This window comes from Chiloscyllium punctatum, chromosome 1 (assembly GCF_047496795.1).
Source record: "Chiloscyllium punctatum isolate Juve2018m chromosome 1, sChiPun1.3, whole genome shotgun sequence".
NCBI classification, from domain to species: domain Eukaryota; kingdom Metazoa; phylum Chordata; class Chondrichthyes; order Orectolobiformes; family Hemiscylliidae; genus Chiloscyllium; species Chiloscyllium punctatum.
In genome coordinates this window covers 65,834,277-65,857,670 of record NC_092739.1, presented here as the reverse complement: position 1 = coordinate 65,857,670, position 23,394 = coordinate 65,834,277, and the positions used below count along the sequence as shown (strand labels likewise).

The 23,394-nt window shown below is 41.7% G+C and overlaps 1 protein-coding gene across 5 annotated transcripts in view; it reads right to left on the bottom strand.

The window, feature by feature from the left end:
• The window catches only part of tbc1d1 (TBC1 (tre-2/USP6, BUB2, cdc16) domain family, member 1), a 292,458-nt gene that overhangs the window by 101,104 nt on the left and 167,960 nt on the right, over positions 1 to 23,394 (bottom strand). For 3 of the 5 annotated variants that reach the window (XM_072567442.1, XM_072567467.1, XM_072567468.1), the window contains exons 9-12: positions 19,159 to 19,248; positions 16,015 to 16,277; positions 9,815 to 9,973; positions 6,179 to 6,283 (exon numbers count right to left, since the gene is read on the bottom strand). In XM_072567442.1, coding sequence (XP_072423543.1) covers positions 6,179 to 6,283; positions 9,815 to 9,973; positions 16,015 to 16,277; positions 19,159 to 19,248 — 617 coding nt within the window. The remainder of the gene's footprint in view (positions 1 to 6,178; positions 6,284 to 9,814; positions 9,974 to 16,014; positions 16,278 to 19,158; positions 19,249 to 23,394) is intronic. The other 2 variants (XM_072567448.1, XM_072567455.1) reach the window with 2 other exon arrangements.

The window sequence follows — 23,394 nt, the reverse complement described above, 5'->3', positions numbered from 1 at the left end:
GAGAGATGTACAGCATGGAAAGAGACCCATTAGTGCATCTTGCCAACCAGATATCATAACCTAACTTAGTACCATTTGTCAGCATTTGGCCCATTTCCCTCTAAACCCTTCCTATGCATATACCCATCCCGAAGCGTCTTAAATGCTTTAAAAGACAAAACGTGATTGGTCAAGAGTGTGGTGTTAGAAAAGCACAGCAGGTTATGCTGCCTGACCTGCTGTGTTGATCCAGCACCACACTCTCGACTCTGATCTCCAACCCTCACTTTCTCCCACAAAGATGACTATCCTTCCACTCAAAATTGAGAAAGTTTATCAGCAATAAAGCACCGGAAATTCCACCCAGGTACAGAACCAGAAGAAATGTACATCTGGGCACAAATTTCAAATGGTATCAGTTAAATATAATCTAATCTATTAAAAAAATGTTATGCAATGATTTTAAAATCCCCAGGAATAGGTTTTTCATTGAAAACCAAAATTACCCTCCATGCCTTATGGTGTGGAGGCAGTAATCATAACAATTCCTACAGTATTCAGCAATTTAAAACCATGATCAGGTAACTAATTAACCCTTTACCCTCTATCATATCCTGGCTTTTGGGAACTTTACACAAGGTGAAACTTTAATTTCTTTACAAATTTACATGATGGAAATTAATTTTATGTTTGTATTATCCACATTACCAATGTCTGTAAATCTTTTCCTGAAACAGGAGTTGGATTGAGGTCACAGGCATGTTTGGAGGGGACAGGTTGGAAGTGGAGTTTGAATTTATTTTTAAATCACATATGAAATAGAGCAAGGGGAGTGAATTCCAATATTGATAATGGGACACTGTACAATGGAACATTAGTGCAGTTTCATCTGATTCACAACAAAAGTCAACTAAGCTTTGTCTGGCATCAATACTTCAGGAGTTAACCTCAACATACTCAGAAATCAAGCACATGATACCAAAATCAAAACCATAGCAGAACACATGACTAAGATGCTATTCCTAATTCCTCTTCACTGGTAGTCCAAATTGAAGTAGTTAAAGAAATATGGTTTACAGCCAGGCTGGCAGTAGGCCAAGGGGCTTTACTATATTTGCTATCAAATGGCTGTTTGTTTTATCTCCCTAAATAATGATACAGTTATTGAAAAAAATTCAGATTCCGATTATCTGAGATTTTAACTCTATCAACACCTCTACCCACAAAACAAGTGGTCAATCACTCCTGAAAGCAAAGGAGAGCATTTGGGATAGCCAATATTTCACTGTATATAACCATCCTGTAAAATTCATGAGAGCACTTGCGAGCGAGACATATTAAACACAATCAGGAAGGAAAGGGAAATGATGCTGACAGCTACAAGAGCATAGTTACAAGTTGGTGAAGTTTTTAAACTCAAGGAATGGTGAACTTGTGGAATTTCCTGCTGCAGAAAGCAGTTCAGACCAAAACATGGAATGTTTTCAAAGAGTTAGGTACAGCTGTTATGGCTTAAGAGACTAGACAGTATGGGGACAAAACAGGAACAGGTTTCTGAGTTGGATGATCAGCCATGGTCACACTGAACGGTGGAGCAGACTCAACTGGCTGAATGGTCTACTCCTGCTACTATTTTCTATAACATGCTCAAATAAAACTTCAGTAAATAACAGAAAAACATTGATAATGAAATTGAGGCTCAAGATTAGGTTTTTAAGATTTTTTTCAAATTCCCTTTGAGATGTGGGCATCACTAGCTAGGCCAATATTTATTGCCTTGTCTCTTTTTGCCCCTGAGAAGATGGCGACGACCTGACCTCTGGAACCATTGAAGTCCTTGTGCTGTGGGTTGACCCACAATGCTGTTAGGGAGGAAACGCCAGGATTCTGACCCAGCCACAGTGAAGGAATGGCAATATATTTCCAAGTCAGAATGGCGAGGGGCTTGGAGGGGAACTTGTAGGTGGTGGCGTTCCTATATATCTGCTGCCCTTGCCCTTATAGATGGAAGTGGATGTATGGCACTGAGTAAGAATTTTTGATGAAGTTAGAATAGAATAGAATCAAATTGAATCCCTACAGCATGGGAACAGGCCATTCAGCTCAACAAATCCACACTGATTCTCCAAAGAGCATCCCACCCAGACTCAGCCCCCACTACACTATCCCTGTATCCCTGCATTTCCCATGACTAACCCACACACCCCTGGACACTATGGGCAATTTAGCATTTATCCAATCTACCTAACCTGCACATCTTTAGACTGAGGTAGGAAACCCGAGCACCCGGAGGAAACCCAGAGAGACATGGGGAGAATGTACAAACTCCACAAAGACAGTCGCCCGAGGCTAGAATTGAACCTGGGTCCCTAGTGCTGTGAAACAGCAGTGCTAACCAGTGAGCCAGTGTGTCACCCCGAACTTCTGCAATGCATCTTGTAGGTGGTACACACTGCTCTCTACTGAGCATCAGTAGTGGAGGGAGTGGATGCTGTGGGTGTGGTGCCAATCAAGTGGCTGCTTTGTGGTGGATGGTGTCAAGCTTCTTGTGTTGTCAGGGCAGCACTTATCCAGGCAAGTGGGGAGTATTCCATCACACTCCTGACTTGTGCTTTGTAAATGGTGGACAGGCTTTGGAGAGTCAGTAGATGAGTTATGCACAGCAGTATTCCTAGGCTATGACCTGCTTTTGTAGCCACCATATTTATATGAGGAGTCCAGTTGAGTTCCTAGTCAATGGTAACCCAAAAGATGTTGATAGTGGGAGACTTAGTGATGGTAACATCATTGATTACCAAAAGGGGGAGTCAATCGATCATCTCTTATTGGCGATGGTCATTGGTGGGGGCAAATGGCGCTTGTCTCTTGCTTGTCTATTATCCAGATCTTGCTGTACTTGGACATGGACTGCTTCATTATCTGAGGAGTTGTGAATGGTGCTGAACATTATGCAAACATCAACAAACACTCCCACTTTTGACTTTAAGATGGAGGGAAGGTCACTGATAAAGCAGCTGAAGATGGGTAAGCGTAGGTAACTATCTTGAGGAACTCCTGCAGAGATGTCTTGGAACTGAGATGACTGACCTCCAACAACCACTACCATCTTCCTATGTGCCAGATTTAACTCCAGAGTTTGCCCCCAATACTCATTAATTCCATTGCTACCAGGGCTTCTTGATGCCACACTCAGTCAAGTGCAGCCTTGAATACGGTTGTCACTCTTTCCTCGTCTCTGGAATTCAGCCTTTTATCCATGTTTGAACCAAGGATGAAATGAGGTCAGGAACTGAGTAAACCCTGGCAGAGTCCAGTGGATTTCTCCTGTACTTTGTGCACAAGACATAACTGGGCAATTTTCCGCATTGTTGGATAGATGCTGGTGTTGTAACTGCACTGGGACATCTTGGCTAAGTGAGCTGCAAGTTCTGGAGCTCAAGTCTTCAGTACTATTGCTGGAATGTTGTCAGAGCCCATTGCCTTTGCAGTAGCTAATGCCTTTAACAATTTTTTTGATATCATATGAAGTGAATCAAATTGGCTGAAGATTGGAATCTGTGATACTGGAGATGGCCAAGATGTTAATGAATCCAAATTACATTCATCCAGCAAATAAATTTGAGGTCAGTATTATACAAACTTTCAAATGTTCTTGGCTGATTTAAAGAAAACATCATGGTCAGGATAACAAAACAAAGAACTGTGGACCCTGGAGATGTGAAACACACTAAAGGAGAAATTACTGCAGGAACTCAGCAGGTCTGGTCATATCTGTGGAGAGAAAGCAAAGTTAACATTTCCGGTCCAAGGACCTTTCTTCTGAACTGCCAGGATATGGGTGTTGCTGCAGATGCTGGAATTTAGCAGCCACCCCTAGCCACTACAACTCTGAATATTTGAGCCACTTCAGGCGGCAGTTAAAGGTTAACCATATTGGTATGGGACTGTTGGCTTTTTATTTTCAGAAATTTTTCAAAAATGAATTCAGATTCTGGTGGATCATGGTGGATGTAGACTCTCATCCTCTGGATTAGTGTGTACCTCATTGATGTTATATTCTGCAGCATCTTCCTCTCTTGATTAAAATCAGTGGTAACATCTAAGAAAATGTGAGCTATTTACCATGCCTTGGGCATCTCTCTTTGATGAAAGCAGTCACAGACAAAGAAATTCATCACTAACTGCTAGGCGCCACTTCAACCTTCAACCGACTGAGGAACAGAGTATTTGAAGGCCATGTTCTGAAACCGGAATCTGAAGTCACAGTTTAGTGATCCCTGATATTCCTATATGCTTTGAAGATTTAGAAAACATACAGATGCCACCTGAAAGGACTGGAGAAATCCTATCAGTGGTACCTTCACAGTAGCACACAAAGCCCCTAACAACTCAACTATTTCAACCTCCCAGCACCATGTGTTGCACATGTGGCAGAAGCTGCAGGTTACACATTAGGCCCAATAACCACTGAACCAGAGTGGAAGCAAGTCAGCCCCAGTGAAAATGAATCACAAAATGTAGTACGCAGGTACAGCGAGTAACTAGAAAGGCAAATAGAATGTTGCTATTTATTACAAAGGGAATATAAAAGTGGAGAACTTCTGACAGAGTTTTACCGGGCAGTAATGAGATCACGTCTGGAGTACTGTGCATATAGTTTGAGTCTTCTTATTTAAGATATAGTTGCATTAACAACGCAGAGATAGTTCACTCATCAGATTCCTGTAATGAAGCTGTCTTACAATGAAAGGCTGGACAGATTTGGCCTAAACAGAGTTTTGAAGCATGAGGGTGATCTTATTGAGACATACATGATGCTGAGGGGTCTTAACAAGAAAGATATTGAAAAGATGCTTCTCACGTTCAAGAGTCTATAGTTCACGGGCCCAGTTTAAAAGGAAGGGATCCCCCACTTCAAACAGAGATGAGGACTTATCTTTTCTTTCAAACAGTTATTACTCTATGGAATTCTCCTCCAAAGAGAGCAGTGGAGACTGGGTCATTGACTATTTTTGAAGGTGAATTAGATAGGATCCTAGGTCTAAAAGGGAGTCAAAGGGTATAGCAGTGGCCTCACCAAGATCCTATACAACCTCAACATGATGCCCAAACTCCGAACTTCAATGGTCTGAGCAAGGAAAGCAAGTTTTCTAAAGGCCTTCTTAACCAGTCTCTCTACCTGTGATGCAACTTCCAAAGAACTATATACCCAACTCCCAGATTTCTCTGTTCACCAACATTCCCTAGTGCCCCAACATTAACTAGATAAGTCCTGCCCTTGTTTGTTTTACCCAAAATGCAATACCTTGCATTTATCCAAATTAAACTCATCTTCCACTCCTCAGTCCTTTGGCCCAATTGATCAAGTGTCCTTTTTAACCTTCTTCACTGTCAACTATACCACCAATTTTAGTGTCATCTGGAAACTTGGACAGTACATGAATAGGAAAGGTTAGAGGGATACGGGTCAAACATAGTCAAATGGGACTAGCCTATTTTGAGAGATTTGGTCAATATGGATGAATTGAACCAAAGAGTCTGTGCCTGTACTGTATGAAGCTATGACTCTAGAAATGGATACTATTTAGTTAAGAATAACTTCTATATTCTGAAGAGGAGTCATATTGAACTCAAAACATTAACCTGCTTCGCCATCCACAGATGATGTCAGACCTGCTTGAGTTTCTTCAACATTTTCTGTGTTTATTATCATTTAAAACCACTGTCTTTGTACAACCCAATCTAGGGAATTTGAACAATCCAGTGTTGATTAAAGTTTGTGGAAAGACACAGTCCAGCAATGGGTTTCGTGGCACGTTACTTAAATTACTGCAAGAGTAATCCAGACGTCTGGACTCATAATCCAGAGAGCATTAAATAACGGAAAGAGAAAACCACTCTCAGTAGAACTGAAAATTCTGTTGGATTGTTATAAAACCTCAATTAGTTCATGTTAATCATTTGGGAAAGAAATCCGATGCTCCCACCCGCTACCTTCTCAGTGACTCATCCCACACTAACTGCAAGTGCTCAAGAAGACTTTATAATCCAAGAATGAAAAATAACTTAACTATTAACTACAGACCGATAAAGTGACAGATTAACATAGTACCTTAGAAACAAAGTTTATAAATTGCAGTCTATTCAGTTAAAAATTATACCATTGAAGTGAAGAAAGCTGTTAACACACGATTCCTACCTTTTGGTGCTGTGGTTGAGAGCTACAGGAACCAGAAATTTTAGAAAGTTTGGAGCAGAAGTTGAAGATGGAAGCCTTGCTCGTAGGCCGCTAAGATGAGAAGCACTGATACAGTTTAGGAAACAAAAAGGTTTACTAAAACACAATTTACTGTAGAGCAGCTTCTGCAGTCTTCAAAAGGATTCAGCATCAGAAAATTTACAGAGACATCCCTTAGCAAAATTAGGCAGAAAATATCTTGCAGGTAAAAAAAGTATAACTGAAGCTCAAGTTAACTGGTTAACAATTTTTACTTGCTCAAAATTCCAGAAGAGAATCATGGCTGCATGAATTCTTGAATTCTACTGTCCAAAAACAAAAGTGTATCTCTCAGTTTTGGATAACAAAATCTATTCCTCCCAAAATTTCACAAGTATTTCTCCAACCTCTCAGAATTCCCATCTGCAGCCAAATACCTATCCTAACTTAGCACTAAGTATACTTCAAGACAAGCTGCCCGTAGATGGACACTGGTTAGACAGCATCATCTGCTGATAGCTACTGGGAGTTGTGGAATAAAAGCCAAGCATTCCTCACAAGAAATAAATTACGAGTACTGAAGGTTGTTGCACACTTACAAGCCATCAGTTTGACTAGATACTGGGCAGAACTTTGGCAAATGTCATTTATGTTACTGGTGCAAGGGGATAAAAGGCTGGGAAGATGACCCAAAAAAATACGATTCAATCAATTAGTAATCAGGGGTTATCTGATATGTAGTTAAAGCAAGCAGTTGGGCCTTTACGTTCCATGGCGGTTGCTAGGAGTTCCTGATGAAGCGCTTTCGCCCGAAATGTTGATTTTCCTGTTCTTCGGATGCTGCCTGACCTGCTGTGCTTTCCCAGCACCCCACACTAGACTCCAACCTCCAGCAACTGCAGTCCTCACTTTTGCCTAGTTGCTAGGAGTGCCTATTGATAACCTGTTGGAGGCAGGTTCCAACTCCACAGATGGAAATGTTGGGTGTTTTCATGTCCTGGGTAGCGTCAGTCCACATATGTCTCCTTAGCTACTGATAGTGATGAGGTAGAGCTAGGATCTACTCAGGAATTACGATTTGGAAGTGAGGATCATATTCAAAGAAAAATTCAATGTTGCTCTTTTACAAAGAGAGACATAGGTCTATCTTCAATCTATTGCTAGGAAGAAAAGACCAAAAGAAGGAACTTAGTAACCTCTGGCCCACCCACCTTTGCTAGAACTTCTGGCCTTATGCAAATGAAAAAAAAATCATCATCATCATGGATCTCCTAACTAGCATTATAGTCAGAGTTATAACTGGGAAATTCCTTGTAATTTTGTAAGTGGGACAGCAGCAGATGCCCATTAGACTTTATTCATTATAGCAATATCATTTTTTTCACCCGGTCTCCACTTAAATTTAGAATCAGCTCTTTATTGAAATCCAGTTACATTGCGCTCCAGCATCTTTTAAAGGATTCAAGATGCACAGATTAATTTCATTTTTGTGACAGACCAAAATAACCTACACAGAGGACTTAATCAAAATGTACTCCATTCTCTAGGAATTTAGAAAGTTGGCTATTTCTAAAAGCCTAGTACAAAACAAGGTTTTTTTTTGCAAGGGATGTTTGGAAACACATACCAAAGTGCAGGTTCATGCAAGTAAAGGTCATTGGCAATAAGAAACATGCAAATCGTGAAACACAAAGCATAGCGGGAACTTTATTTTACATTACTTATTCCAGACTCTAATGAGGAGAAGTTGGAATGAAACAAGCAATCAATCATGAATACTAAAATAGAAGAGATTAAAATTTGTAGTCGTCTAAACTGTAGGAACTTCAATGTCAATAAATTAGATAAATGCTGAAGACAGAGAACAGTTGTCCACAAAGTAGTTTGACGTTTTTAAGATATAATCTTCTGAAATATGCCGTACATACTGATCATGGAAAGATATTCTTTGCAATTGAGGCTAAAGTTATGGGGTTGTGAGGGAGGAGGAATAAACCCTATCAGATATATGATATGTTTTTATTGTTCACAAACACTTCAAACAACCATAACATGCCCAAAGGTTACCACACCTTATTTCTGCAGATGTGCAAGTAGTATTGCCACGGTGCTGCTAGCCTCTGTTTATTTCAGTTCAAAACTAACAATAATACTTCACTGAATTGCTCCCGAAATTTCAATGATGATTACAAAATCCACTAAAACTGATATTTTGCCGTCAGGCTTCCAAAAGCTTGAAATAAAAAAACGTCTTTCAACTAGTTGAAAGTGTGGATCACATTTTCCTATTAGAGTTTTAAGATATTTAAGAATTAAGTTATTTGGAAATTGAATCAAATTTTATCCATCCTGCTCACTGAAAATTAAAAGGGGCTCATTATTAACGGAAATACGACCAAAAACAAACATCTGGAAAAACACACCATCTCATCATTTCAATGCACAGGATTTCAACAGCTGGTGTGAAGGGACAGTAGCATGGAAAAACAAAAGGAGAATCCAAATTTAATCCCCGCTTTGCCAAGCCCTCAATCAGAGTAATGTTATTATGAGACAACATGGAGTATCACTCAGTTGGACAGAATTGGTACAACAGTTTCTTTTGTGCTACTTCCTAAAAAGATAGAACCTCTCCTTTGTCCCTTCAAGGAAAAAATATTACACAAGAGCACCCAGTGCTGGTATCAAGCAATCTCAGGACAGTTATGGCAAGATTCTCCCTACTCTGTCTTAACAGTGATCCTATTGGATAGCACAGCAGATTTTCAGGCTGGAATGACCTACTCCTGTTCCTGTTTCTTACGGCCTTGTGTGTCTCAACTTTAACCTCAAGAATACCAATTAAACTTTCTGACTGAAAGTATCATTTGTATCAGCTTCTGATGAGCAGTGTCAAGTTGATTTGTGTTCTGACTTTCTGCTTACAGGCTGAGCATGCAATGGATTGAGACTATCCAAATTTTCCTGAAATTTGATGAAATAGACAAGGACATCTCCAAGGCAGGAGAGAGCATTTCACCCTACCAGCCTGGGCTGGATTCAAATCTCGAATGCAAGAGAAAACCTGGACCTAACTTCTGTGTTCATGCTCTTATCACGCTGGCTACCAGCCTGTACAGGACTATTACAGTAATCCACAATGGGCTAAAATGCACTATTAACAGATACGATTCTTCCTTGCCCCCACAGATTTAGCAAGTTATTACATGTGCTAATACTTCACCCTCCCCTTATCTGGCAATTGGGATAGCAAACACAGAAAGTGAAAGGGTCTAACACATGATGGAAAAATATGCAGTTGCAGAAAACTGTTTGCAATATCTGAAAGATATAAACATTATTCTGTGGTAGTTTTGTGTTTATGCTAATATGGTTAAAAACAAAACCACCTGCTTTTATTCAACAACGTCACAGCCGGTGCCATGAGTGAGTGTTTAATGTTTACTCAGTTACTGCCCTACATGCGTGCCATCTGATTGTTTGTTTGGTTCCTGCAGTAATTAAGTGGCACATATCATCATTCAATGGAGCTGGCACAACAGCTCACAACCACACACACTGTGACACAGCAGGCAAAACATTGCTCAGTCATGCCTCCATGCCTGCAAACAGTCTCACCTTCTTTTCAATATCAGCCCACCATCCCTTCCACTGGAGCTAGTCTTCAAATACTTAAAAAAATTTGGAGTGGAAGTAGAAGACCGCAGGTGATCTACAGACCTGTGCAGCCTGGACTGTGGTGATTTGCCGTGAGCATTACCACTTGATATGTTCGGGCTACATGTCCAACAAACAGAAGAGACAAAGACAAGTGGCCAGAGTCAGAAAATAGAACATCACATTTTCTTTAACATGTTCAACAGGCAGGAATGCAGGTGCAATCGAATCAGTGCGGTTTGGAAATATTCTTAAAATAAGCATTCAAAGTAGACAGACATGGTAATAAGGAACATCCTATGCTAGTTGAAAATGTACAAGAGTTTCTTGCTGTTACAATGGAGGCTACACAAATGGTCTTGCCAGGAAATTTAGCTGCTGTTATTGCTTAACAGTTGCCATCTCCAGGCAGAGCCCTGAGGCTATGCGACTGGGTTTGATAAACAGTGGATGGATTTGACTAGTAAAATTCTGTCTTCCTCTTAAACCCACTTGCCATATGTCAGACTCAAGGCACATTTCTGGAAGGCTGCAGTTTATACAGGGTAATGCCCAGGCAGTTTCCCAGCCAGGTCTCGGGACCCTCCTGCATCAGCAAGTCTCTAAGACAGGAAGTGAAATGAGAAAACAAGAGCGTTTGCAAATGGAAAAGCTGCAGCGACTCTGAAAAGATGAATTATGCTAAAACTGGAGCTAACCCACAAAAATAACTCTGTTCGAGCTTTGACCATCTACAGTAATCCTATTTCCACAGGCCACCACGTTCCAAACCCCTCACTTCAGTCACAAACACGTGCTCACGGGGAGAAGCTCCCTCTTCTGCTCTGAAATAGAACCTTTCACAGTGACTAAAGGTACAGACACCAGATACTACTGCGATTTCTAACATTCCACTGACACAAAAAACCTATTTTGAGGTAGGTTTTCAGATGGACTGCATTAAACGTTTACTTGGAATTTTTTTTTCATATCACTGCTCAATATTTCGAACTCTAACTATAATTGCAGCCAGTTTCAACAAGATACTCCACCACAACTACTACCCTCTTGCTCCATTTAATATAAGCTGACGTGCCAAGGATTCTAGCTACATTCCAATTCAACTACACTGTCTTTTTCCATCATCTCACCACATCCGAGAACCCAAAGGCATCAAATGAAATTTTGTCCTTTATTAGAAGGGAATTTGAGAACAGTAAGTTTTGTTAAAATCTTAGAGGGTGCTATTGATTACTGTGCACAGTTTGTGTCCCCATATTTAAGAAAGGATGCCTCAGCATTGGAGACGGTTCAACAAAACTTCATGAGGTGGATTCCTGGGATGAAGGGCTTGGCTTATCAAGAACAGCTGACCAGGTGAGGCCTTTATTTATTACACTCTAGATGAATGAGAGTTAAGCTGGGTGTTTCCTTTTCTTTCAGCTGTTTCTTTTATTTCAGATTCTGTTTTAAATCCTGTTTTTTGTATAGTGTGATGGCGCCGGATAGTGGAGATTTTGTACACTTTTCCTGCATTCCTGTACTCGAGTACACATGACAGTAAAATCTACATCCCAAACTAGATGACATCGGGCTGAATCTTACATCTTTTTGGGTTACTTGTGAGTGGCTTCCTGTATTTTGGAGGATTTGTCATTGCAAGGCCGCGTGAGTTTCTCCCTGTACCTTCCCAAGCTTGCCTCATTAATCCCTCATTTCCAGTTCTAGTCTGCCTTTTGCAGAACAAATTGCCACTACCAGGTTATCTTGGTATTAACTGGCATCCTTTGTGCTTGTACCATCTTTAAAAGACCATCGTGCACATGGAAAAGGACTTTCAATCTGGAGCATCCCTGCATGTTTCCTGACATTTGCCCCGGTCACAACAGATGAGGAAGAGTGGTCCCTTGCTTTGCAGCTTGGGACATGGAAGTCCGGTTGGATGTAGTGCTCCAGAGGTGGGAACATTTTCATCTTCCAGAGCATCATGGTCTGGTTAGAGCAGTCTCAAACATCTTGATGAATGCGTAACAATGGAGCGACAAGGCTAATGACCTTCTCCAACACATTAGTGCTACCATTGTCTCTACACCATCTCACAATTTCTCTGTCCCTCCTACTATGCCAACCTCACACTAAGGTTTACTGTGCCTCTTGAGCAAAGGAGACAGTGAGGACTGCAGATGCTGGAGAGTCAAAGTGTAGCACTGGAAATGGCACAGAAGGTCAGGCAGCATCTGAGGAGCAAGAGAGTCGGCGTTTTGGCCATAACCCTTCATCAGGGCTGTTCCTGATGAAGGGTTATGCCTGAAACATCAACTCTTTTGCTCCTCAGATGCTGCCTAACCTGCTGTGCCTTTTCCAATGCCATGCTTTTATCAACTCCTCCTGAGCAAAGGCCATTCTCCTCGACTTGATTGAGGATGGCTGGCAATCCTGACAAGTTTCTTTCCTTTGGGATGACACGGCAAGGCAGGAGTAATATGGGCCTGATATCTCTGTCCAAGAGTCAAAGCACTCAAAAGCAAGGTGAGGTACTGCCTCCGAGGGATGTTGTGAGCACCCAGAAAGGTGCAGGCTGTGGGGTTGCTATGAAAGTGAATGAAGAGTATGGAGATGCAGCTTGGTCCAGTCAACGAGCCTCTAACCATACAGTGTCATTGCTGTAGTTTTACAATGGTAGCTGTTGATGCAGGCAGTGGTGTAGTATTCAATTGCAGAAGCATCCTACAAGGGGATCAGAAATGTGCCATGAGGGTGTTTTGAGATTGGTTTTTTTTAAAAGAGGATGCCGATCTCCATAGATGGGTGGCTAGGGAGAGCCCCTTGAGATTTTGATGCCTAGTGTCCAAAATGCCAAAATGATAGTTCTTTGGAGGCAGTGGCAGGTTGATTTCACCAGGTCCCTGTTCTGATTTTCAGGTCAAGAATTCTCAATTTTTAGCTTGATTCATACGTTTGGTACGATAGGAAGTGGAATGTTATAAGGTGAGTTGGCTGTTGGTAAGTCGTGTAACAAGCACTAACCCCCTTTAATCGGTAACTTAGCACTGCCTAGAGACAGGTTCAGAAAGCCATTTGTACATTATAAATGGAGTGGGATGCTCCTGATAGTAAGATAAGCCTTACCAGACTCATGTGATTCTGACACAAATCTGGTCACAGCCCATATCTTTCAGAGCCCCATCAGATTCTGCTCCTAGCTACTGAATGAAGGTTGCTCATTTGAAACGGAGCTGTGAAGGAATTGCTTCTCTCCCTAGGTGGCAAATGGAAGCTGGATTTCTTAAAGTATTTGAGAGAGGAAGTAGGCAGATTTTTGAAACATCAAGGAGGTCAGGGCGATAAGAAGCTGGTACGATACAAAGGGGAGGTGATGGCCTCATGATATTATCACTGGATTGTCAAGCCAGACATCCAAGTAACTTTCTGTGGACTCAGGTTCAAATCCCATCATGGCACAATTTGGATTAAGCGTCCAAATGATGACGTGAACCCATGACCAATTGTTGGAAAAACCCATCTGGTTCACTAATACCCTTCAGGGAAGAAATCAGACCCATAGACCACAATCAGTAAGAATAGGTGATAACAGCTCCTCCACAACAATCTTGAACATCAGTGCCTACAAGGCTGCATACTCAGCCCCTTACTGTACTCTTATACACTGTGTGGTCAAGTTTCACCCTAACTCCATTTAGAACTTTGCTGATGACACCACCATTGTAGGTCAGAGGTCAAACAATGACAAAGCAGAGTACAAGAAAGAGATTGTCTGCTTAGTGGCATGGTGTAAAGACAACAGTATCTCCATCAACATCAGCAAAATGAAGGAGTTAGTTGTTGACTTCAAGAAGTGGAGTGGAGGGCACGTCCTTGACTGTATCAATGGTGCTGAGGTTGATATGGTCAAGTGCACCAAGTTCTTGGGAGTGATAATCACCAACTATCTTTCCTAATCCACCCATGTTGACGTGATGGTCAAGAAAGCACATCAATGCCTCTACTTCCTCAGAGGCTAAGGAAATGCAGCATGTCCCCAAGGACTCCTACCAATTTCTGTAGATGCATCATAGAAAGCATTCTGTCTGGATGCATCACAGAATGGTATGGCAATTGTTCTCCCCATTCCGGTTATACTCTCTTCTGTCAGGCAGAAGATATGTAAATTTGAATAAATCTGCAAATAGGTTCAAGAATAGCTTCTTCCCCGCCGTTATCAGACTTTTGAATGGACCTCAAATGTTAATCTGTCTCTCTGCACCTTCTCTGTGGTTGTAACACTGTATTCTGCACGGTATAATCTGCCGATATAGCACGGAAAACAACACTTCTCACTGTATCTTGGTAATTGCGACAACAATTAACTGAAGAGAGATTTAGTTATTTAATAAGTACTTAGCAAAGAAAGATGATAAAAGATCAGCTGCCAAAGCTAATGTCACACAGCACTTCATTCATGGGTTGGCTAATTATTCCTAATGATATTAGCAGACAGTTTGGCACAACAATATCAATGGTTGAGAATAAATAACTGCAGCTCAGAACTTGGAACGAGAAGCACATTTATCTTGACCTTGTTTACTGACGGTTCACAGCTTTTATTGGACCCAGGTTTGCCCAGGGCACTAATGAACCCAGTGATATGCCCCTCATACAGCTCAGCACTGGAGGCAGTCCTACAGAAGTCAAGAAAGTGGATAGCTCACTCCAATGAGCTTCACTGAAGGTTCCAATCGAGGCATGGAACCTTACAATGGGAACAGAATTACATAGACTTCAAGATTTTGTTTAGTCAGCTTGAAAATATTGTCAAATTGGTACATCAGAGAGAGTACTCCCATCTATTTGGATTTCCAAAAGGCCTTTGACAAGGTGCCTCACAGCAGGCTGGTGTTAGTGGCAAGATACTGTCAGGGATGGAGGACTGGCTAACTGGCAGAAGGCACAGAATGGGGATTAAAGGGGTCCTTTTCAGGATGGCAGCCAGTGGATAATAGATTTCAGGAGGAGCCCATGCTAGGATCACAACAATTCATGTAAAACATTCACAATCTGGATGAAGAAACTGTGGACATTGTTGCAAAAGTTTTACAGATGACACAAAGATAGGTGGAGGGACAGGCAATGTTGAGGGAGCAGGGAGGATGAAGGAGAACAGACTGGAAGAGTGGGCAAAGAAGTGACAGATAGAACACAGTGTGGGAAAGAGTGAGGTTATGCACTTTGATTGGAGGAATAGAGGCATATGGGGAAAGGCTTTGGAAATCTGAAGCATAAAGGAACTTAGCAGTCCTAGTTCAGGATTCTGAAGGTTAACCTGCAGTTTCAGTTGGCAGTTAAGACAACAAACGTAAGGTAAGCATTCATTTCTCAATAGGCCTAGAATACAAGAGTAGAGATGTACTGCTGAGGCTCTGGTCAGACACATTTGGAATATTGTGAGCAGCTTTGGGCTCTGTATCTAAGGAAGGATGTACCGGCACAGAGAAGTTTTACAAGAATGATTCCAGGGAAGAAGGGCTTATCATATGAGGAACAGTTGAGGAGTCTGGGTCTGTACTCGATGGAGTTTAGAAGGATGAGGGGGATCTGATTGAAACTGGAGAATATTGAGGGGCCTGGGATAGAGTGAATGAGAAGATTATCCCATGAGTAAGAGACTAGGATCCTAGGGCCCAGCCTCAGAGTGAAAGGACAACTCTTTAGAACTGAGATGAGGAGGAGTGTCTTTGGTCAGAGTAGTGACTCTGTGCAATTCATTGTTGCAGAAGAATGTGGAAGCCAAGTCATTGAGTATATTGAAGAGAGAGATAGATAGGTTTTTGATCAGCAATAGGATTAAATAATTCAGGGGAGAAGACAGGAGAAAGGGGTTTAAAGACATATCAGCCATGATCGAATGCCGGAGCAGACTCAGAGTCATAGAGATGTACAACATGGAAACAGAATCTTTGGTCCAACTCGTCCATGCCAACCAGATATCTTAAATTAATCTAGTCACATTTGTAATTCTGCTCCTATATTTTATGATCTTATTCTTTACAGAATAACAAACAATTTAAGGAATACAACAGTAATAGCTCTTTCAGTTAGAAACTGTCACTTCCATAAAAGTGAAGGTCTCACATGAAAAGTTTAGAAAGATATGGATGTTGTCCAGAAAGTAACCCAAATCTTACTTTTGTTTGTGTGGTGTGTCTGTGCTCACTGAGTGATATCTCATCAGTTTCGGCTTGGGAAAGATCGGGGTCTCATCCAGCATCTGTTTCGGCTGTTCAACACTGGAAGGCATGTAACTGAAGGTATGGGCCCGCCGTCTAAATACTGGCTCAGCTGATTCAGTGCTGTTATCTAGGTCTTGTAACAAATCTCCCGTGGAACCATGAGACTTCACAGGACTAATGGGACATGCCTGGTCATCACTTTCATCCAAATAAGTACTCTGTGTGAACACAACAGTGATTAATTTCAATTAAAATAAGGGCTATCATTCATGTCTTTGGCACACTCCTTTTCCAATATATGGAAGACATTTAAAGGCTTTTCTTTTCCAAATCATTTTCATTACTTTTTCAGAGCCCCTTGGCACTGCTTTTAAACTATGCATGTCTCCAGCTAGGAGAATCACTGCCTGGGGCACTGTGCACTCCTCAACCATCAGTTCTCATGTGTTACTGGAAAAGAGAGATACAACACTACTGCAAAGTTGGGGAATACTTGCTCTTCCTTTCAATGATCACAGTTTGCTGATTAGATTAGATTAGATTAGATTAGATTACTTACAGTGTGGAAACAGGCCCTTCGGCCCAACAAGTCCACACCGACCCGCCGAAGCGCACCCACCCACCCAGACCCATTCCCGTACATTTACCCCTTATAATGGTGTTTCAGAGGTCAAATACTTCAAAGCCACAGAAAGGTATTCTCTGCCACAACTTTTAATACTTTAACAAAGAAATAAACTATAATTTCTCATTTTTCACTAACAGCTGCTGGTTTAAACTGGGGTAGGCTGTCAGACTAGAGCGGAAAATCGGAGCACAGTGGCTTGACAGTAACCTGCAGAATTTGCCCAAATAAGGCAAGCCAAACACATTCAAACAGACTGGTCTGACAATTGTTCTCGACATTCCTGTACCTTTACTTCATCACTTTAAATTAACCACCATTACACACAGTGATACACACAGACCCAGACCCAGCCAACTCCTACTCGGGGAATTACACCATAATATTTCTGTTTGTGTGGTGTGTCTGTTTTAAACTTCTATTTTCCGTCAGCCAATGTCCCCTCTCAAACAATGGATACTTCTGTTGTTTGGTGTTTGTTCACGGTTCTAAGCCAACATCAACATAACAATATTCATTTTACGTACTTCATGTTTTTATATTGTTGTAACACACAGTCACCCCTGCAGCATCGTAGAGCTAAAAACAGCAAGATCCAAACCCCGCGAACATTCCAAACCTTCTCTAAGATGATGACAGCCTCAGAAAAAAATTTGCACCCACTTTGCCTTGTGCTTAATTCCCTTACTTGATGTGCATGCTGTCCTGAGAATTAGTCTGCGAGACACTCTCATCATTTCCCCTCACATCCTATACACCACTACAATTTAATACAGCTTCATTAGCTCCCAAAGTTTCAGGTTTCCACACCAGTACGTAAGAACAAAAATACTGATGAAAAGCCACTTCTTCACCACTTCCCAGGGACAATATCACAAAGGATAATTATTTCAAGTTGTTGGCAACAGTATTTAATTGCAACTCAAGATCAACCACCACTTTCAAATTATTTACAGAGACCCTAGCTATTAACATATTATTTACATATTAGTAGCCTTTAAAAACAAAAGTTTACACTTGGCCATAAGATTCATTGGGTGTGGCTCGAATGTTAATAAACAGATCCTACTCTCGCTTCAAAATCACCAGAATGCACACTAAACATTTTATGAAGAATTTTTTGATAAGCCAAGATATCGTGATTTTAAAACAGGTTGTGTACAACCTCTGACCAGAATCGCTATAAATGGAAAAGAAACTGAAACAATAGAGAGAAACTTGGGTTTTGGAGTTTGTGACTTTCATCTAGGCACACCAACACACTAAAGGCAGCCACAAATCTCTTTTTTAAAAAAAACTGTTGATACACAAATCTCAATAACCAGGCAATGGGAGCACTAGAGTTTTGCCACAAGCTCCATGATCTCACTATCTCTGCATGGCTGCTGTCAGAGACTGCACCTCCTCTCTCAGACCCTGAGAAGAGCTTCCAATCACACATCAACTCCCTCACAAAACAACACTCAATACTTAATTATTTGACAATGCAAGTTAGTACTAACAGCCAGAAGCTCACCAGATGGTCCAAAATGATCAGTTCAAAAAATCTGATCCACCTGAACAAATACACTGACCAAAACAACTTGCATTTATTTTGTGGCTTTAAGTAAAATGACCCCAAGGCATTCTGGAAGAGTATTATTAATCAAAATTTGACAACAAGCCACAATCAGGTGAGCTTTATGATGAGGGAATGGTGACAGCAGATTTAAAGAGAGGTGTCCCAAAGAGAGGAAATTATCAAAAATCTCAGCTAACATGGAACAGGAAGGGAATTTGGGTGGCCAATAGCTTGATGGGAATACATCAAGACAGTATTAACATATAATTTAGTTCTTCATGCAGGTAACAGGATTATGTTGAAATATTACAAACTTCTTGAATAAAAAAGTTTCTAGCATTACAACCTCTCTGTTTGAACCATGTGCTTCATGGTGTGATGTTACAAGATTCATGGGGAGAAAAACATCCAAAAGCTATAATTTTTGTTAAGACATCCTACAAAAGATGAAAATTTTAGACAGTTGGAAATATTTCCTGCTTTTGATCACAGAAGAGCAGAAGCATGCTGTTTTGTCCTGTCGAATCTGTACCACCATTCAATAGGATCACGGCTGATTTAATAATCCTCAGTTCCATTCTCCTGCCGTGTCCCTGTAACTCTAGATTCCCCTTTTTAACAACAATCAAGAATGCAAAATAGGTGGACCATGACATAAAAGAAAATGTTAGATTACAAGTAATCAAAGTGATTCATTTCCTTTTAACTGTGGTCACCATTCTGCCTGATTATTCTAAGATTGATATTAAACCATCTACATTAGGGACTTTGATACAGGTTTTATTTAAAACTTCAGCTATTCTGCGTTTCGCTTGGAAAGCTACTATAAAAAAGATGTTACACCTTAAACATGGAGAGTACATCAATAAGTGATGGACTCCTGCTTTGTGTAGATTAATGGTGGATAACTCACCTTGGACAGGTTGGAGCTTGAAAGGCTTAAAGCTGTTTTTTCTGACACTGTACTTTCAGTGATTGTTTGGCTCTTGTGTCTAGACCCTCCCTACAAAGGCAAAATGCAAAATAATTACAACAGGATTATAACAAATATGCAGCGTGGAGAAAATCAGGTTATTTAGAACTTCATAAAATCAGTAACTCTCAAAGAAACAGCCCGATTATGTGACAATCAATGATGACCCATTGTGCTGAACACATTTAGCTTATGATTTGGAGATGCCGATGTTGGACTGGGGTGTACAAAGTTAAAAATCACACAACACCAGATTATAGTCCAACAGGTTTAATGGTGAACCACCAGAAAGCTAGTGTTTCCAATTAAACCTGTTGGACTATAACCTGGTGTTGTGTGGGTTTAAACATTTAGCTTAGACCCCTTTGGTAAGGACTCTGTTCCCGGTTATCCTATTAGGGAATATCATTGAACAGTGGCTACAAGCTCCTTCACAAGTACAGCAAATGAGAAAGATCTGTCACACACACCACCTACTGGATTTCTAACTGGACCTGGGAAAGGAAAGGTCATTTATCATCACTTCACTTGCAGCAAAAGATGGCACTATTGAGATTGCGGTCCTTGCAATCTTAATTCTCAACTCCAAGTTGAATTCATAGACCTGCTTTAACTCTGATGGGGTGACGCCTACCAGTGTTGGGATGGAGCAAGAAACATTAATTCTAGGAAGCAGCTGCAACTGGGTGTGACTATAATGAGCTTGAAGAAGGAAGGGAGAATTTAGCAACCAATAGAAAGGATTGGATCTCCATTAATAAATAATCCTTCGATCAGTGAATCACAGAGGGATGAAGGGCAGTAATAAGGAAATCCAGAGTTAAGGTCAAACAATGGGTGAAAATTCCAGTCCACCCCAGCAGGAACATGGCAGCTTCCCCCTTCAATCAGGAGGAGGAATGCACCTGTGTGTTTGTGGCAGGAAAATCTCCCTGGATTAAGATGGAGACAGAAATGGGAGTGATATGAAAAACATGCCCACTCTCACCAGGGTGTGAATTGGTTTCATTTGTGAACCAACTTCCACCAGTTATCCCTCAGCTCACCAGAACCTTGAGACAACTCTGGGATTAAGGTAGAGTTGCACATCTCTCCTGTACCTCTCTATGGGTACTCAGCAAACCCTGTCAGGAGAGGAAAATCACTCAATGGCAGGCACTCAACAATGTTCGCCACTGGCATGATTTTCAACACATGGGGTCCCAAGGAAGGCTTGGTGCTGAGAGACACTTATTTTGGTTGGACCACCAAGGAACCAACAGAGGGTTCCCATTGATCCTCAGACCAGTTGAACCTCTGTCCAACTGTTAGGCTTTACATCACTGTTAACTTAAAAGCTTCTGAATTATTGTAGTTCCTCAGAATGATCAGCAAATTCATGCTAAAAATCACACATTTCACGCTTAATTTGAATAAATTAGTGTTTACGTGCCAAGGTTATCTATATTTTACAAAATTGTACCAGACAATACTGCAATCTTAGGACTAGTTTACAAAATCAATGATAGATTTATAATGAAACCCTGTCTACCAAACTTTCAACACTTGATTGTGGAATGCCCCCTCACAGCATTAGGTTGTGAGTTTATTAAGAATACAAAGAACAAAGAAAAGTACAGCACAAGAACAGGCCCTTTGGCCTGTGCTAATCATTATGCCCTAAGTAAACTAAAAGTAAAATCTTCTGCCTTATTCAGTCCCTGCCTATTCATTCATGTAACCATCCAGATGGCTCTTAAATGTCACCAATACACCTGCTCCCAAAACCTCTTCTGACAGTGCGTTCTAGGCCCCTACCATGCTCTACATGAAAAACTTCCCTTGCACATCTCCCTTAAACTTTCCCCATCTCACCCTAAATGTGTATAGGTACGGTACCTCAAACCCAGCATCCTCTGTACAGTGGCCAGGTTGGATGATGGATATTTATGGATTTTGGTTTCTGTGTTGGATTATGGTAGTTTGGGTCAAGCCAGGTCAGATGGGGCCAAGAATCACAAAGTGTGTGGTACAGAACAATACATGAAGATCTAGTCTGGAGACACAACATGCCAAAGCAACACCTAGCCAAATATCCACGTTAAGTTTTAGCTTTAAATCTTACTGTATTAAAATCGATGCAGAAAGTGTCCAGTTTTCAGACTCCAGTTATTATATTCTCTACCAGTACGGTCAATAATTGTAAAAAGCCAAAGAACTGCAGATGCTGCAAATCAGAAACAAAAACAGAAATTGCTGGAAAAGCTCAGCAGGTCTGGCAGCATCTGTGGAGAGATAGGAGGGTAAATGCTGCAAATTCAATGACCCTTCTTCAGAATTGACGGTAGCTAGGAAAAGGTTGGTTTTTATGGAGAAGATAGGGTGGGGGGAGGGGGTAAGAATTTAACGATAGGTGGAGATATAACCCAAAAGAGAGAGAAGGACAGTTGCACAGACATAGGAGTGGATAACAATAACCCTAGGAGAATGAATGGCTGCTGAGAGGGACCATTAGTGGCTAACAATGGATTGCGTGGAACAGTAGACCATGTGATAACAAGGCAGGTGGGTGTGGCGTTTTGGCTAAGTTTTTTTTCCTCCTCTGGTCCAGTTCCTTCCCACTTACATCCACAATCTCTCTGACACGTTATGTCAGTTTCAGAAATTCCAGTTTGCAGGCTCCAGCCCCCTCCACTATATCATGGACATGCAATCTATTTACACCCTCATCAGGATGGTCTCATAGCTCTCCTTTCTGCCTGGAAAAAAGGCCTGAACTGTCCACACCCATCGCCACTCTCCTCCACCTGACCAAACTTGTCCCCTCTCTTTTAATTCCTCTCACTTTCACCAGATTAGAGGGGTGGCCATGGGTACCCACATGGACCCCAGTTATGTCTGTCTCTTTGTAAAATATTTAGATTAGATTCCCTACAGTGTGGAAACAGGCCCTTCGGCCCAACCAGTCCACACCGACCCTCCAAAGAATAATCCACCCTGACTAATGCACCTAACACTATGGGCAATTTAGCATGGCCAATTCACCTGACCTGCACATCTTTGGACTGTGGGAGGAAACCAGAGCACCCGGAGAAAACCCACACAGACACAGGGAGAATGAGCAAACTTCACACAGACAGTCGCCCGAGGCTGGAATCAAACCTGGGACCCTGGCACTGTGAGGCAGCAGTGCTAACCACTGAGCCACCATGCTGCCCCATATGTGGAACATTCCTCGTTCCAGTTCTATTCTGGCCAGAAATTACAACTCTTCTGCCAGTGCTGCTTCCCACTCTCGTATGGAATTGGAAAAGTCTATCCATTTTGCTTCCATTTTCCATCATGGTCTCACCGTCACTTGGTCCATCTCTGACTCCTCCCTTCCTCGACATCTCTGTTTCCATTTCTGGAGATAGCCTGACCATCAATATCCACAGAAACAAACCAAGTCCCACATTTACTTTGACTGTACATCCTCGCACCCTACCTACACATCCTGCGAAGAATCTATTCCATTCTCTCACTTCCTCCATTGCCTACATTCTGATGATGCCAACTTCAACAAGGCTGTCTCCGTCAGGCCCACCTTCTTCCTCAACCGAGGATTCCCCAGCACTGTTGTCAATAGGGCCCTCAACTGGGTCCAACCCATCTCCCACATTTTGGCCCTCACCCCCTCTCTTCCCGCACGCAAAAGCCATAGGGATCCCATTGTCCTTACTTACCGTCCCACCAGATCCAGAGGATCATTATCCACAATTTCCACCACCTCCATTGAGATGCCACCATCAGACACATTCCCCTCCCCTCCCCGGTCCATCTTCCACAGGGACCATTCTCTCAGGACACCCTGGTCCACTCTTCCTTCACTCCCATCACCACCATCTTACCCCCTCCAAGGCACTTTTCCTTGCAATCGCAGAAGGACTAACACCTAACACCTCCCTCCTCCCGCCAAAGGCCTAAATGTACTTTCCAGGTGAAGCAATGCTTTGCTTGTACTCTTCACAATTGAGTCTACTGCATTCATGGCTCATAATGTGGTCTCCCCTGCACTGGGGAAATGAAGCATAGACTGGGTGACCGCTTCGCAGAACACCTATGTCCTGTTCACAAGAAAGGTTGAGCTTCCAGTTGCCTGTCACTTTAACATATCACCCAGTTCACTGGCCAATTTCTGTGGGAAATCATGTCTCA